Source organism: Periplaneta americana, chromosome 1, assembly GCF_040183065.1.
Source record: "Periplaneta americana isolate PAMFEO1 chromosome 1, P.americana_PAMFEO1_priV1, whole genome shotgun sequence".
NCBI lineage: Eukaryota > Metazoa > Arthropoda > Insecta > Blattodea > Blattidae > Periplaneta > Periplaneta americana.
Window position 1 is genome coordinate 17,452,513 of NC_091117.1, and position 18,771 is coordinate 17,471,283.

Here is an 18,771-nt window from a genome sequence, read left to right on the forward strand (position 1 = left end):
TGTCTTTGGTTAGTATGTTTTTCCTGAATCATTTGAATGAATTGCTACTGCATATTTCAGCCTGTTGTCTGCGGACCTGGCAACGGCTGCATTGCTGATTTCGTACGGAGCTGTTCTCGGGAAGACAACCCCCCTGCAGCTGGTGATAATGGGTCTCATAGAGACGGCGATGTTCACTGCCAACGAACATCTGGGTCTCGAGGTCCTCAAGGTGAGTACCGCTTCAAGCGAGAAAAAAATAAGTCTGTTGTTGCTAATGAACTGCGACACGAGTGCCATCGCTTATAAAAATGCAGACCATCAAGCACGTGAAAGGCGCTAAGTTGCTAGCTAACATTATGTCATTTTATATTCTCGTAGCACAGAGTGTAAAACTAACGGCGTTCAACATGTTTACAATTTTGAACTTTTGCACTGTCATAGATCTTGCAACATTCGTTCAAGAGCCACATATAGACTCCATTAACAGGCACAGGCAAGGGGAGGAAAACCTACCTGTTGATCAGTTAGTAAGTGCTATTTTTAAGTCCGTATTTAACGATACTGTATCAATTGAACGTCTATCTAGTCCAGCGGTGACAAAAACTCGAACTGCAGTGATTACGTGCGACAGAAAGCCAATGAAGTAAGGAGACGGAGGAAAGGTACTTACTTACTTACTTACTCTCTGGCTTTTAAGGAACCCGGAGGTTCATTGCCGCCCTCACATAAGCCCGCCATTGGTCCCTATCCTGAGCAAGATTAATCCAGTCTCTATGATCATATCTCACCTCCCTCAAATCCATTTTAATATTATCTTCCCATCTACGTCTCGGCCTCCCTAAAGATCTTTTCCCCTCCGGCCTCCCAACTAACTCTCTATATGCATTTCTGGATTCGCCCATACGTGCTACATACCCTGCCCATCTCAAACGTCTGGATTTAATGTTCATAATTATGTCAGGTGAAGAATAAAATGCGTGCAGTTCTGTGTTGTGTAACTTTCTCCATTCTCCTGTAACTTCATCCCTCTTAGCCCCAAATATTTTCCTAAGCACCTTATTCTCAAACACCCTTAATCTCTGTTCCTTTCTCAAAGTGAGAGTCCAGGTTTCACAACCATACAGAACAACCGGTAATATAACTGTTTTATAAATTCTAACTTTCAGATTTTTCGACAGTAGACTGGATGATAAAAGCTTCTCAACCGAATAATAACACGCATTTCCCATATTTATTCTGTGTTTAATTTCCTCCCGAGTACAATTTATAATTGTTACTGTTGCTCCCAGATATTTGAACTTCTCCAACTCTTCAAAAGATAAATTTCCAATTTTTATAATTCCATTTCGTACAATAATCTGGTCACGAGACATAATCATATACTTTGTCTTTTCGGGATTTACTTCCGAACCTATCTCTTTACTTGCTTCCAGTAAAATTCCCGTGTTTTCCCTAATTGCTTATTTGAAGGATTCGTAACAAGCTGTTTTTTTACGGTGATGGGTTGTTAGCCCTTCTCCCAACCCCCCAAGCTGGAGGAAAGGTACTTGGCATGAAAACTACAACCAGTGGTGGTTCCTGTACTTACATCTTGATCAATCCCGCCGATAAAAATCTCAAGCTTTGCTGCATCAGTAATGTCACTGCTGTCATCAAGAGCCAGTTAATAATATTATATTTTTCTTGCTTCTTTTTTTAACCCTCCTCTTGAATATAATCAGGAATTTTCTAAATTCTTCCCTCGATACTTGGTCGAGAAATTCGTAGTTTTTCAAAATTTAAAAGTTCTTAGTGACAAGTTATTTAAGCTATTTTAATCATTATTCTTTTGAGAAATTCTGTTCCATTAAATGGCTTTAGAGCACGAGATATTTCAAACCCCATTAGGTAGCTGACTTACATTTATTTATCTCATCTTTCTCTTCCTGGCTATGATTTAAGACATGTCAATTCCTGCCGTTTAACAGTTCGTTGGCACATAATATTGAATCATTTTTTCTACGATATTATTAATAAATGAATAACTAAAATGAACAGAATCAAAGCCACAGAAATTAAATTTTTCAGGAGGACCACAGGATATACTCTTTTAGACCGAAAAAGGAATGAAGAAATTTTAGAACAATTAGAAGTAGAGTCAGTAGAAGAAAAAATCAGCAGATACAAATTCAATTCGCTAGATCATGTAAGAAGAATGGAAAATTCAAGAATCCCAAAAATTATAATGCAGTATAAACCTAGAGGACATCGTCGACCAGGAAGACCTTTTAGAAGACTGCCAGATGGAGCCGAAACAGGTCTACAGAGGCCTAATTCGTGAAGGATGATGATGATGATGATGATGATAACTAATAAATAGTTACCCTCATCTAAAGATTAAGAAGATTAAAACTGAGATAAAACCTAAAAATTTTATCATTCTAGGGAGAAGATCTAAAAATATCAATATTCATAGAAACACAAACTTTGTGATCGGTAACAATAATAATAATAATAATAATAATAATAATAATAATAATAATAATAATAATCCACTATGTGTGTGTGTCTAATGCTCATCCACTTCACTTGCGTGATTCGGGTTCCGCATACTGCGGATAGATGGCAGAACTGTGACCATTTTCTAGTTGTACACCACTTCGGTGGGTCACACTGTACATGATGTGTATCTGTGGAGAGTTATGTCGTGTACTAGGGTGAGTGTATGTGTAAGTAATAATACATTATTTAACGTGGCAATTAATGTTTCTATACTGTATACCCCTAATTGAACCGTTGAGCAAAGTAAACATGTTACATTTTGTCCGACAGAACAACAAAAAAGTTCTCTTTCTCATTCTTTACGAAACCACCTCTTACTGCAAATCAAGATTTCAGGTATAACTCCCTGTAAAGTTGATTTGAATAATTTCGAGGGAAAAATTGTTCCGGAGCCGGGTATCGAACTTTACAGGGAGTTATACCTGAAATCTTGATTTACATAATACACGTCACTGTTCGTTAACAGAAAACCACAATTTAAGATCAACTTTACAGGGAGTTATACCTGAAATCTTGATTTGCATAATACAGTCACTGTTCGTTAACAGAAAACCACAATTTAAGTCACACGAAGTTAGTGTGCACTCGAAGTTGGTTGCTTGACGGTTGTCAGCCCACTTTGAGGTCTGTGGATATAGAGGGAAAAATTGGATCGGAGTCGATTAGAATTCCAGGGTAGCTCAGTGGTAGAGCGTTGGTACGTTAAACCAAAGGTCCCGGGTTCGATACCCGGCTCCGGAACAATTTTTCCCTCGAAATTATTCCACCTCTTACTGTTTGAAGAGACAGAGTTTGTAGAGCGACATGATACCGTCACTGCTTGCCTTCAGTACGTGAATGAAAAACACAGCAATGTACAGGAAACTCCTCGTACCCGGTTGAATGAGCGTGATTACACGATGTAATCACGACACCCGCTTTGGTCACCGCTGATCTAGTCATATTTTATAAACATTCTTCTAGATTTAATAAGCTATTCACAATTTACGTAATATGAATTTTTACGTTGAAAAATGAGAGGTTCGGGAGTAAAACATGGCAAATGATGATTTAGTGTTTTGAAGTTATTAGGTAGGTAAACATTTATATTACCGTCCAAGGCGAGTGAAGGCCCAGTACTTCTGCGAACTGAACTGTTTATTCGATGTGGCTGTGAGTACATTCGCGTGTAACTAAGGTATATCACAATAATTACGAAGTTTTTATTTTATTTATTTATACAGAGTGTTAAAAAAAAAGTACCCAATATTCTAGGAGGTGCTAGTATGCATCAAAACAAAAAAATAATGTCTAATAAACATGGGACCTACGACACATACTTTCTGAGATCTGAACACTTGTTCATAGGAGGTGCTCAACGTGACGTCCATTCATGGCAATGCATTTCTCTGCCCTTTGGCGTAAGGAATCACGCACTTTTTGAAATTTGTTTTAACACGTTAATAAGAAAGCCCTGACAACGATTCCCAGTTAATCTCTTTGGTAGCACGTATGGCCCTGCCTGTAAGTTGATTGAGAATCGGTGCTTATGCCTTGTTCCTTCAACTCCAAGGGGATTTTCATCAGCCTAAACATGCTGATTACGAAAATTCACAACATCATCTCTGCTGAACCCCGCTCATATTTTATTTTATATTTATTTTTAAAAATAGGCTTAAGGACTTTACTAATAGACGGTAGTATATTATACACACTACTTAAAGGGTGTAATTGATATCTTGTTATTTGAAGTGTTCTATCAGTGAGGAAGTGTGTTGTGTCAGTGAAGTGTGTAATGTCAGTGAAGTCTATTTTGTAAGTGAAGTGTGTTGGTGTCAATGAAGTGGCTGTGCAATGTATTTGAACAGTGAAATGTTTAGAAGTGTTAGTGAAATCAGGTAGAATCAGTGCAGTGAGTGTGTTGACAACGAAGTAAGTGTAGTGCCGAAAGGTAGTTGTGCACGTATGAACCTGTCACGCTCGTGGGTCTTAGTTCGAACTTAGGGTTAAGATAGAAATTAGATTTACTTTAAATGTTATTTTAAGTGACCATGCTTCATTCGATTTAGGATGCTCCTTGTTATTATTATTATTATTATTATTATTATTATTATTATTATTTTATTATTATTATTCTTTATTGTAAGTTTTGTTTATTATTAATTGTCATTGTTGAGTGTAATTAGTTACCACTGCCACCGGGTATATACCCATTTGCAGTGTGAATAAATACATACACATACACATATCCGCAACCAAACTTTTGTTTTCAGTATTCCTTGAGACGTATCGTTATTCCATCAACTACGGTATGATTATCTGGTAGTCTGCTGTATTGTAGGGCAGAGAAATGCATTGCCATGAATGGACGTCACATTGAGCACCTCCTATGAACAAGTGTTCAGATCTCAGAAAGTATGTGTTGTAGGATCCATGTTTATTAGACATTATATTCTTGTTTTCATGCATACTATCACATCCTAAAAATTGCATACTTTTTAACACCCTGTATGAAGGTACAAGATTTTTTATATCAAAGCAAAAATGATGCCAGGAAATCTACATTAATACGTCGCATGGTCGCATCATTATTATGACGTTCCATTAGTATCTCCTGCTTTAGTTGCCTGTATAGTCTGACTGTACCACATGCAGGACGGCAGCTCGCAAACAGAACACGTGACGCGCTCTTCTGCCAGACTTTCACTCGCCTTAGATGAGTAATACATACAACAGTTTCTATAGTTACCAGGAAAATAAAATCTGTATACTTCTGCTAAGTGTTGAGACGCTGGAAAATTAACTACTTCATCAGACGCAGAATTTAAGATAGCATATTATACGCTACACATCTCATTTTTGACCAAAGTGTCAGTTACCATGTTTTACTCCCGAGCCCCTCAATAATAATATTCTTTCATTTTAGCTGATGTCCACACCTGTGGAGTAACGGTCAGCGCGTCTGGCCGCGAAACCAGGTGGCCCGGGTTCGAATCCCGGTCGGGGCAAGTTGCCTGGTTGAGGTTTTCTCCGGGGTTTTCCCTCAACCCAATACGAGCAAATGCTGGGTAACTTTCGGTGCTAGACCCCGGATTCATTTCACCGGCATTATCACCTTCATACCATTCAGACGCTAAATAACCTAGATGTTGATACAGCGTCGTAAAATAACCCAATAAAATAAACAAAAATTAGCTGATTTTCTAGCGTGTCACAAATATTTAATATATTATTTCACAAACATCGAAGCCTACTTGTAACAGAGATTAAGCGAGATTTTTTTTTTTTTTTTTTTTTTTTAAGATTTTACAATTTTAAGTTTTGAAAAAGACACAAAAAATGTACGTTGAACCAAACACAGATATTTTGCCTTTCGAAGTATTTGGGATAAGTATAAACCTTCTCTCTTCCTCATTGTCATCACCCTCATCCATTTTCTACACTACACTTACACATACACTCACCCTAGTACACGACACAACTCTCTACACATACATATCAAGCAAAGCGTGGCCCACCGAAGTGGTGTGCAACTTGAAAAATGGATCACAGTCCTACCATCTATCCGCAATATGCGAAACCGACATCACTTAAGCGAAGTGGATAGGCACTGGGCACACATATAAACCTTACAAATGATCGAATATGTTTCAGTTTGTAAATCCTCTCTTTCTACCTTTTGTGGCCTAGGTCTCATTACGTCCATTGTGAAAGCATTTGCAAATGGCTCAAAATAGTGTCATATTTTAAAAGTTGTAAAATCTATTTTTTTTCGAACTCGATTTATTGATCGACATTGTGTAATTAATCGACATTACTTAGACAAATTAGTTCCTGAAACCTTAGATAGTCATTGTAGGCTATTGTACAGGGACATCATTTTATTTTTACTAACATTTTTAATATTAACCTGTTTATACCTTTAGAGAACCGGAAACACCGCTTGCTTTCCCCTTCAAGACTGGAGTTCGATGATACTGGCGTAAAACACAAATCACTCTACTAGGTATAGGAAGGAAGAAAAGTAGTTCATCCATTTACGTAAACTAGGAAATATCGCGATTTTGAGTTTGATAATTTTCATTAGGTTTTTCTTTAATCAAAGTACAGTACTGTATTAAGAATAAGTGTTTTTACTCACGAAGTGAGTTATCCATGCGAATGTATTCATTATGCAGTGTATATTATACTGTCTACAGCACATTAGCGTACAATATAGAGAAAGAAGTTAAATTGAAAAATAAACATAATATGAATATTTAAACACAATTTTGAAAATGGTGGCCGTTCATTTCGATACAGGCTTCAGTTCTTTTGTGCATATTATCGCACTATAGACTATTGCATCTAATTCCAATTGCCAGTTTCGTCCTTCGTACTAGTAACTCATGTTGAAATAATTCTGTACCTACTCTACGTACTGTAAATTCAATCTTCACTTCTGCCCGACCCGAAAATATAAAATTACTCAGACATGCTATCTACTGTCCGTCCAAGTGGTTATGCCGCAGGATTGTAGAAAGGGAGGAAATCACGTGACAGTTAATTACTTAACGAGGCCCTTTTTTTAAGTTAAATTAAACAGCTGTATAATATTACGTAAACTTCCAATTCCTAAGAGAAATTAATGTTTTCAGAAAAGAGCTAAGACAGCTCAGCCATTACAGAGGGGCGAGCAGAAGCAGGTGGGGGAAATCGGGATGCGACGTAGGCAAACGGACAGTACCTGTGCGAAAATATGATTCAATATTGAAAGTTCTTTCGTCACTGGAAAACGCGAACATATTTCTGGAACGTACTATACTCAGTAACTCAGTACTGCTTACTATCTGCGGTCTTGGTTCTGTGTGGAGTTGGAACTTCCTTAGTAGAAGGGGTGGGAGTGAAGTACATTCAAAAGCTCAGGTACAATAATAATTGAAGTAAAAATAAAATAATATCCCTGTATAACTGCTTTCCTATTAAATTCTATTTCCACAGATCTATCACTCACTATATTGTATATAGGTACATTATATTCAATATATATCCAAGACGAAAATTTAGACTACTTATAGGGCTATTCCATATGAAATCGATCAGTAAAAAACCTCGCATTTTTTAATACTCTAATTTTTTCCCTATTTATACAAGGTGCTGAGGAGAGTGCATTTTAAAAAATATACTCTCGAAAGTCAAACGGTTTTCGTATTGTTGAGCGACAAATTTAGCGTATTTTATAAAAACAAGCCTCTTTCAGCGCTCAGAACTCTGGAACCGTTTACTGTAGAATATTGAATGGGAGCTCATTTTGAAGCTGACATTTGGTAGGTTATGATAAGAAGTAATACTTATTTTTATTGTATACAGAGAGACAGATAATCTGATTTTACTTGTTTTTAGGCTTTTTGATCATTTGTAAAAATGTAAAAAAATATTAAGAAAAAACCTTGCATTATTAAGAGGGATTCGGCATTGTTTGCTTAGTGGTACGGCAATAAGTTTCGAGGGTATTAAATAGATTATTTTCACACGCCTATACTTAACTACGCAGTAACGCACGCGCTGGCCGAGAGCTGAAGATAAGCGAGCGTTGGGCGTCATTTTACTCCTGTGTTTATGAAAACCTGTGATAAAGCTAGCACAGCTGTAAGCTACTAGACGAAACATCACGTGTTTATGTCTCCTGGCCTTGCTTACCTCGGCTAGCTCCCGTCTCACAGTCAGCTGGTTAGTTCACTCTCGTACTATTTATTTTCTTTATTTGATATTTTCAATACTTTATCAACGTGCCACCAGTAAAAATACGTGTTTATTTGTACTTTCAATGCGGAATCTAACCATATATTTTAAAAATATTTTTTCGTGGCCAAAGGCGTCTTAATGAAGAAAAATCTAAATTTCTCCATTTCCATAAAAAGTAAGAAAGACTGTTTACATATCAATATAAACTTTAATTTCTCGGCATCAAAATAAACCATGATTTTGATCATTGGGTGAAAAAGTCTCGGAGCCACTACAGTTTAAAGTTGCTGATTTTATGAAAATACGATAGATTTAAATATTTTAAATTTAAACACTATGAAGTTCTGATGCCTCAAACTTTGCACAAAGCATTGTATCACAGTTGTCAACGGAGAGAAAAAGTTTCATTGTATTTAAAAATTGCAAGGTCAATTTTCTCTATATTTCGGTCGATTTGAGATGGAATAGCCCTATATGTTCGCATAATTATATTAGTTATGAATGTCACATCGTTTATCCAACTTTCATTATGAAGTTCAGAAAATTCGGCACCCTAGAATAACAAAAAATTATCCATTAATTTTCGTGGCAGCTTTCACAATGTCCTCTAATGTAGAGATGTGCAGAACCTGACTTTTACCCGCTTTTTGTATTCGTTCACCTTCTCCATCCCTCCGCGTTTGTTCACGATATAACTTGGAGAGAGGGACTGTGTTCGTTTCTCCGCTTCAGCCATACAGCAAACACATGCTTTTACCCACGCTGTGGAACTGACTGTGGTAGAAATATCTGCGTGTTCGCAAACCCAAGCATGCCTATGTTCACTTGTATCGTGTTTGAGAGTTTGTTTACCTTTCGAGCGCTTCAACTGTGTTCGTAACATAACATACTACCTTCTGTTCATGGTATGCGTATGTTTCGTTCTCTCGAGTTGAAGCAGGGTTTCGCTGTACCCACTGCTGTCAGAATTGATTTCCCAGTAATGCAATCTTTATCCATGTTGTTACAACCACGTAGTATGCCCATATGAACTCAGTTTAGAAAACAATATAATCTGTATTTGTATCGTAATACACGCGACGTTTTTTCTGGAGTTTTTACGAAGTACGGATATGTGTTACTTACTTACTTACTTTTAAGGAACCCTCACATAAGCCCGCCATCGGTCCCTATCCTGAGCAAGAGTAATCCATTCTCCATCATCATATCCCACCTCCCCCCAATCCATTTTAATATTATCTTCCCATCTATTTCTCGGCCTCCATAAAGGTATTTTTCCCTCCGGCCTCCCAATTAACACTCTATATGCATCTCTGGATTCGCCCATACGTGCTACATGCCCTGCCCATCTAAAACGTCTGGATTTAATGTTCCTAATTATGTCAGGTGAAGAATACAATGCGTGCAGTTCTGTGTTGTGTAACTTTCTCCATTCTCCTGTAACTTCATCCCTCTTAGCCCCAAATATTTTCCTAAGCACCTTAATCTCAAACACCCTTAACCTATGTTCCTCTCTCAAAGTGAGAGTCCAAGTTTCACAATCATAAAGAACAACAGGTAATATAACTGTTTTACAAATTCTAACTTTCAGATTTTTTGACAGCAGACTGGATGATAAAAGTTTCTCAACCGAATAATAACAGGCATTTCCCATATTTATTCTGTGTTTAATTTCCTCCCGAGTGTCATTCATATTTGTTACTGTCGCTCCAAGCACGGATATGTATTTTTAATTATTTTTTTTTATTATTTCTGTCACATTAAAATTCAGTAGGCCTATTTTATTTCAGAAATATATATTGATAGTTCCTAAATGTACCACAACTGTAGCATATAATCACAGGAGCAATTTCGGTCCAAGGCTTTATAACATGATAATAGATAAATTCCCAAACATACAATTTGCTAATGCTCCTTATTTCAAAAAATCTATTAAAAAATTGCTGTTAACACAGGAAATTTAAAGTTCAATTATTGTGATATGTGTTTTTTTCTTCTTGTTTTCTTTAATTACGTTTTACTCTGTTATTCAATAAAATGTTTTAACATTAACTTATGTGGAATGCCCCCAGAGCACGACTATGTAACTTACTCTTTCAGGGGGTGCTAGAGAGTTTTATATAAAAAAATCAATATGTATTCTTGTCCTGGCAATAAAGTATTATTATTATTATTATTATTATTATTATTATTATTATTATTATTATTATTATATCCGTTATAGGACTTTCTACAGTGCAGTAGTTTTTCCTCAACCAAACAAAATATCATATCATTTTTTTTTCTCCATTGCTTCCTCTCTAGTGCTTCCTTTCCTATTCCTTCCTCCTGGTTCCGATCGCATGATTTCTTTTTCTATTCTTCCATCTTCCATCCTTTTAACATGTCCATAACTTCTATTATACAATATCTTTCTCTACATTTATTATCTACCTTATTATTGTTTATTTTAGTAGACTATTTTATGACGCTTTATCAACATCTTAGGTTATTTAGCGTCTGAATAAGATAAAGGTGATAATGCCGGTGAAATGAGTCCGGGCTCCAACACCGAGAGTTACCCAGCATTTGCTCATATTGGGTTGAGGGAAAACCCCGGAAAAAACCTCAACCAGGTAACTTGTCCCGAACGGGAATCGAACCCGGGCCACCTGGTTTCGCGGCCAGACGCGCTGACCATTATTATTGTATGCCTTATCTTTTTCTTCTTGACCTCCTAGCTGATCTCCTGCAGAAGTCTATTTCAATGGCTCTTAATTTTCCTTCTAGTAGTCTACCCTATTTGATAAACACAGTTTCTATAATGTTACTTCGTTTCTAAATCCGCCATTACGCTAGTCAGTACTGACAACATCACTAAACAAAAAATTACCAGGCTTTGAAAATCCTGCACAGATTCGTATATGCTAGGCATAATAAAAGCCTAGTCTAGCCTAGCCTAACCTAACCTAACCTAACACAACCTAACTTGTCACAGATTCGTACAGACAAGGCACAGCGTGAGTGTACGCTAGCGTGGAACTTTCGTAACGTCACTAAAGTTATGTTGGTATGACTGGTAAGACAGTTGAAGGTGCATAAGCGGAGTAGGAAGGGACCTACCTTAGCGGTAGTTTAATCGATAATTCATCCAAATGAGGCCATTAACGGATATACAAATAAATTTCACAATAACTACCGGTACCATAATGCAGTGCTTGTATTTTTCTAAAATCCTTTGGACAATTTATGTTGGCTTTACTACAGCACGCGAATTTCCAACTTGCATTTTTCTAAGATAAACGGTGCGGGATGGCACATTAGGTTAGGTTCGTTTACTTTAGACTTTCCGCATGCCTTGCATATACGACTATGTGACATGTTAGGTTAGGTTAGGTTAGGTTAATTTAGGCTTTTGGTATGCATTGGATATACTAAAATGTGACAGGTTAGTTTAGGTTAGGTTAGGTTAGGTTAGGTTAGGTTAGGCTAGGCTTTTGGTATACCTTGAATATAGTAAATGAAGTATAATGTGCGTTTTGCGTTCATTTGACGTGTTAAATAATCACTTTTAGGTTAGGTTATGTTGGGTTAGGTTAGGTTTTTGGTCGATTCCCGTCGGGACAAGTTACCTGGTTGAGGTTTTTTCCGGGACTTTCCCTCAACCCTATATGAGCAAATGCTGGGTGACTTGCGATGTTGGTCCCCTGACTCATTTCACCGGCATTATCACCTTCATATCATTCAGACACTAAATAACCTAAGATATTGATAAAGCGTCGTAAAATAACTTACTAAAAATAAAAAAAAGTTAGGCTTTTGGTATGCCTTCAATATAGTAAGTGAAGTGAAATATGCATTTCGTTTTCATTTTTAAGTGTCCTGTCTCTTCATTTCACATGTTAAATAATCACTTTTAGGTTACCTACATCAATGAATTTTTTCCAATTTTTAGCTCTTTACTAATATGTTTTCATGTCAACTGACGTACTGTAAAAATTCTTCACATTTCGAACTGCATTTTCCCTGAAAATTAGATCAATTTCCTAAATTTTTTCATCCAAAAAACTTTCAGTGTCGCGTGCTATATAAAACCCTTTATGTTTTTGAGGTTATAATTTATAAATCTATTACAAAATTCTTTGTGGTGCTATGAAGTTATAATGAAAGACATGCACTTACCTCCGATCCTGGTCCCTCGTTCAAGATTGTACTGCCGTACTTCGAAATCCAGTCTCTTCTGACACTTGAATACTGTTTTGAAGCCACACGATCGGTTTACTGATTTTTAATACCGAAAACTTTCGTTTCAATCATATTTCCTAATTATAAACAAACGTGTTTGCTCATCGTTCTTTTGAAAGTCAATATCGCACACTCTTAATATAGCCACAGCTCTTGTCCGTCACAATATTTGAAACTTTTCGTACCACAACTGCACACAATTGAATATGGCTTGTTTGAAACGCCACCACATTCCCTTTTTATCACAATTCGAAATCCAAATGACTATACAAGAAGCACGAAGACAGCAATATGCTCTGTCTCGTTGGGGTGTCTTAGACTCCTCACAGCACGCTACATGAATGAGTTAGGAGTATTGTAAGGGTGGGGGTTAAGGGAGGGGGTAAGATCATACACGCATCTAAAAGCGCACCAATGTAGTGAGAATACAAACTTGACTAAATGATGTCCACGTCATTAAAATTGGGCCTAAAACTCGAATTGTAAAACGTATGCATTCAAGTGAACCTAGAACACAAATTAATAACTAGCCATACCCGTGCGCTCCGCTGCACCCGTTAGAAATAAATATAAAGTAATTACATATTTAAAATAGGACATTTGATCCAGGGAACATTCGTGTTTGATAGAAGGATAAATCGTTTAATATGTTACTTAATTTAAATTGCATCCAAATAATTAAAATGCGGTCATTTTGGTCCAGAGAGCAATCATTTGGTGCAATGACAATTCCTTTAACATGTTTCTTAATTGTTATTACATGCAACCATAGTTTAATGAAGAGTGACATATCATTTAGTTTTAATATGTATACTTTATATTACTTGCTATATGTTTCAGAAGTTACTGCAATAACATTGTAGAATTATGTCCATCTAGAGAAACTACACTTTCCAATAGTGAAATAATTATACAATTAATTAGCTTCCGATATTACTTCATACAAACACAGAAACATTCTCTGTAGGCTATGTTTAATAACTTTCGATTGTTGTTGTCCAAGGCCCCTTATAGACGAAGTCATTTGTTTTTATTTCAGTACAGCGCCTTAGATGGCGTTGTTATTGTAATTTTAAAACTCATTTATCTCATTAAATATCAGTCCTATCAAAATTTTGTATAGGGTAAAACTTATCGAAAATTATTTTTAAAGGAACTTTTGTTATGTAATATTTTTCATGAAAATCAATAAGCGAGATATTTCGATTTATTTAATTCAGGCCCCCTTATAACCCCCCTTTTAAAAATAGTATTTTGAATGCCATATAGCCTAAAATCTAAGTTAGAACGAACTTAATTCATATTACAATTTTCATATAAATCCGTTCAGCCATTATTGCGTGAAAAGGTAACAAACATCCAGACAGACAGACATACAAGCAAAAATTTCAAAAAAGCTATTTTCGGTTTCAGGATGGTTAATTATACATGTTAACACCAATTATTTTTGGAAAATCGAAAATTACCAGAAAAAGTTTGGCTACAGATCTATATAGATTGTAAAGGAACTGTTTGAGGTTGTATAACGGATAACTAATAGGCCTAGTAAGGATTAAATTAAGATAACGCTCTTTTTAGAAAGAAACTGAGACACTCTTTTATTATATTAACTCTAACAACGTAGCCTATATATAGGGTGTTCCAAAAGTGTCGCATAATTGCAATTAAAACTGAATGAGGGGTTTTGGACACAAATCTCAGACACGTCAAACCTTGTACTCAGAAAGGAATATTTTTCATAGAAAGAAAACATTTTTGCGATTATTGTTGTTCAAGTTATGACATCATCGATAACTTTTTAAAATAGCACAATAGATTTTTTCTACAATAGTGCGTAAATTTACATTTTACCCTCTGTTATCAGTGCCTAAAAATGAGTCTTTAAAACACTATATACTTATACTTATGGCTTTTAAGGAACCCGGAGGTTGCGTAAAAAAATAAATAATCACTTTAGGCACTGCTATCCATTTTACGCACTGCCAAAGAAAATGTAATACTGGGTGTTCATTTGAAAGTGTGTCATGACGTCACTGTTGATGAGTCAGCGTTTTGAAGCGAGTTTCAGCTTTTGTGTCAGAGAAGTTGCCTATTAATCAATGCGTACAATCTGAACTTGAGAACGTGTACGATACAACTTGAACGTCGTAGCAACAGATGGCGGTCTGTACGGTCTGTGTGCTACCATAACTTCTTTCGAACTGTGTTGTTTTGCGCGGGCAAGTCGTACACAGGGTATTTGTTATCATCGGTTGAGGACGGCAACATTCCACAGTACAAATCAAATGCTCCGTGTCCATGTTGACCGTCGAAGTTAATGTCAACAAATACGTAAGTAATCGTCTTAACCCTCTCCACATATCCCGACAGTAAAAAAACTCACCTCAATACATGTTTCGAAACAGTTCACGTTCCTGCCACTATCGGCGTTACCGTACGTATCGGTAAGTACTCTTCTGAATGAACGCCGTACTTGCTAGGCAACTTCTCTGGCACATAAGTAATACACCTCTGCGGAAGTGTAGGAAGATTGAATTCTCTAGGCTCATCGACTAGCCACATGACGACATACAGCGAGCTATGACATACTTTGAACTGAACACCCAGTATTTAATGTACAAACTTCATTTAGTAAGAAATTAATGCAATACATGGATCGTTCATTAGGCTACTTAAATATTAAGCCTACACGTAACACAAATAAGTAACAAATTTAACATTCATATTTACATTTTAGGCCTTATTATTTTGAAGTTACATGTAGTACCCACTGTAACAACATTTATCATTCAACTGTTCCTAATCGCTTTGTTGATTATATGGCCAGTTTAGACGGCCATGAAGTCGTGAACATGAATAACACAGACTGCCATTCCATGGATACTTATTTCTTAACGGTCATGACATTGTGTTCTTATAACCTCTCCAACTTAAACTATTTATTTAATGTAAATTTGTGCTATTGTATAAAGAACATTGTATGACACATACAATGCCAAAAAGAGAACCTTTATGAACTAGTCTCATAAATAACTAAGTAAAAAGGAGAATAGCAATAGCAAAGGAAGCTTTTAATAGAAAAAGGAGCATCTTCTGCGGACCTCTGGAGAAATAACTAAGGAAGAGACTAGTGAAGTGCTTTGTGTGGAGTGTAGTATTGTATGGAGCAGAAACATGGACATTACGACAAAGTGAAGAGAAACGATTAGAAGCATTTGAAATGTAGATATGGAGGAGGATGAAACTTGTGAAATAGACAGACAGCATAAGAAATGAAGCTGTATTGCAAAGAGTGGGTGAAGAAAGAACATACAAAACATCCAACAACATACAAAATACAATTATTAATTTATTTTCTCTTAAGATATAGGATTAAAAATATCATAAAATGTTGTACAATACACGACCGTTATAAGTAGGGTACGGATTTTTAGGTCGTTAAAATGTAATTTTAGGTGCCTAAAATAGGCTTAAAAGTGTAGGAAATAGTCTCTAAAGAATTTAAAATAGACTCTAACAAAAAATAATGTTTTCTTTAAAAACATGTTCCAAATCATCACTTCTAGAATTTAATAATTTTAAATGTTTATACGCCGTTATCACCACCACTACTAAAAGTACAAGAACAACAAATATCTAAGTTAGTTATACATAAACTAAACAATTAAAAGTAAAAAATAAATTTTAGACATAAATTCAGTACACAAACAAATCAAATATAATCGATTTATACCAAGCCTTGTCCGCCAATGTTCATAATTAGCTTTACAATAAATTAATAATACTTTTTCTAAATTTTCAACTAAAAAGCAATACCGTCTGTCACTCAACACAAGTTTGTATGCTGAAAATGAACGCTCCACATCCACTGAACTAACAGGAGCGTATTTCAATTTTGACACTAGTTGGACAGGAATGTTGCATTGTAAATCCGTGTTCTTCCCTGCTAGGATATCTGAAGCAGTACGCAGGTCCTTCAGTCCTACATTTCTCTGCAGAACTTGCTCCAGTTTATCCCGTACTTTATTTCCAACAGAACCAGGAACACTTTTGGAACTTAAAATACAAATTTTCGAAATAAGAATGGGTGTTTTGACTTATTAGAGATAAAACATACTTAACAGGTCAAAATAGGCTTTGTCGTCAAAATAGGCATTTTAGGTGCTATTAAAATACAAATTTAGGCATAGTTTTATATGAAACGCGTACTTGCAAGTTTTTATGAATTTATCTTTTAAGGATTAAAATAGGTATTTACCTAAAATCCGAAGTCTAGTTACTCTTACTCTTATAAATTAAGGGAAAGAAGACAGAGGACGGACACTGGAAAGTTTTCTTTCCTCCATCGTACTATCAGGGACTGGAATGCTTTACCTGCAGACTTACTAAAGTCTTTACCAACAACCAAAAATGTATTTAAAAATAGGCTTAAGGACTTTACTAACAGACGGTAATTATACACAGTTTTTAAATGGTGTAATTGATATTTTGTTATTGAAGTGTTCTATTAGTGAAGAATTATGTTGTGTCAATGAAGTGTGTTGTGTAAGTGAAACGTGTTCCTGTCAGTGAAGCTTTATAGTTTATAGTGGCAGTGCAAAGTATTTGAACAGTGAAATGTTTTTGAAGTGTTAGTGAAATCAGGATAGAATCAGTGAAATGTGTCGTAGTTCCAGTGCAGTGAGTGAGTTGACAGCGAAATGAGTGTAGTGTTGAAAGGTACTTGTGCAGATATGAACATATCATACTCGTGGGTTTTAGTTCGAACATAGGTTTAAGGTACAAATTAGATTTACTTTAAATGTTATTTTAACTGATCGTGGTTCATTTAATTTAGGATGTTCCCTGTCATTATTATTATTATTATTATTATTATTATTATTATTATTATTATTATTATTATCATTATTATTATTATTATTATTATTATTATTATTATTAATTATTGTTACTATTAAATATTAGTATTATTATTAATTTTATTTTTTATTAATTGTGTTTATCATTGTCTTTATTGAGTGTAATTAGTTACCACTGCCACCGGGTATATACCCATTGCAGTGTGAATAAATACATACATAAGAACTCAGCAAGCTCGCATTTTAAGTTCTACATAACAGTCTTATAACGTAAATAACTGTTTCATTTCAAAAAGTACATGTGTAAAATAGACTTACCGGTACTGTAGAGGCCTACAACTTTCAAGAGGGTTAGTTTCGTTAAGGTCTGTTTTTGTGTAACAGGTTAGAGACTCTGGTGGCTCCATTTTTGTACACGCATTTGGAGCATACTTCGGCCTGGGAGTGAGTCTTGCTCTGGGACATGGAAGGGCCATTGGTCACGCAGCAAGACTGGAGAAAGAGGGATCCTCATACACATCTGACACCTTTGCTATGATAGGTGAGTACAGGTACTGACGTATTTAGAAATAACACTTTATTTTCCCGAAATATATCTCATTGTTATAATCTTTGTTATTTATTTCTTTTTTTACTTTCTCATTATATGAAATATAAACATACAATATATGTGAAAATACAAAAAATCGATTTCAAGATTTTCACTGAAATACACGTTTTCAGCATTACTGGTAGGCCTATTGATACTAAAAAATGGATATGGCTGTGTCGAGGACACGAGGGTTTTACATAAATACGTCTGATTTAAATCGATAGATCTACACGAGATATTTTATTTGGCACCAAAATCAGAGCGCTAGCATATCGGAGTCGCGAGATATGCTGCCCGGAAATTTTCGCCCATGCCCAAAATGGCTGCCAGTCGTGATCTTTCGTTTGGTACGAAAGTAGCGCGCTGGCATATCGGAGTCGCGAGATAGAACAGGATGGATCACGAAAGTGTAGTTTCTAAAAGTTCCTTTTTGGCCGTCTCTTCAGTGTTGCCAACTAATGCCATTTATAACCAAAGCGGAAAAAATCACAATCCTATGTACTGAAATAATAATAATAATAATAATAATAATAATAATAATAATAATAATAATAATAATAATAACACAATAATTAACAATAACTACATGTTTTACTTATTTACCACATCTCGTCTTTATGTTGCGAGGTGTTTTCTACATGATTCAATAAAGTATGAAATAATATATTTTGCTCCTGGACTTCTTGCATATTATGTTGGTTATTAGGATTAGTATGATCTAATATTAACATTTATTTTGTCTAACAACATGAAATTCATTTCTTTAACTAAACAGTTTACGATTCGCGAGACCTAACCTAAAAATGTAGTTTGATCACATGAAATGATTAGCACGAATTCCCAAAACAGAACACCACTTTAAAATGTATA

At 35.6% G+C, this 18,771-nt stretch overlaps 1 protein-coding gene and 1 non-coding gene across 4 annotated transcripts in view; both read left to right on the forward strand.

Moving 5' to 3' along the window:
• The window catches only part of Rh50 (Rhesus blood group-associated glycoprotein Rh50), a 144,957-nt gene that overhangs the window by 106,339 nt on the left and 19,847 nt on the right, over window positions 1-18,771 (forward strand). For all 3 annotated transcript variants that reach the window (XM_069840133.1, XM_069839975.1, XM_069840051.1), the window contains 2 exons: window positions 61-211; window positions 17,694-17,850. In XM_069840133.1, coding sequence (XP_069696234.1) covers window positions 61-211; window positions 17,694-17,850 — 308 coding nt within the window. The remainder of the gene's footprint in view (window positions 1-60; window positions 212-17,693; window positions 17,851-18,771) is intronic.
• TRNAN-GUU (transfer RNA asparagine (anticodon GUU)) lies at window positions 3,193-3,264 on the forward strand. Its single transcript has one exon. It is a non-coding gene; the product is annotated as a tRNA-Asn (tRNA).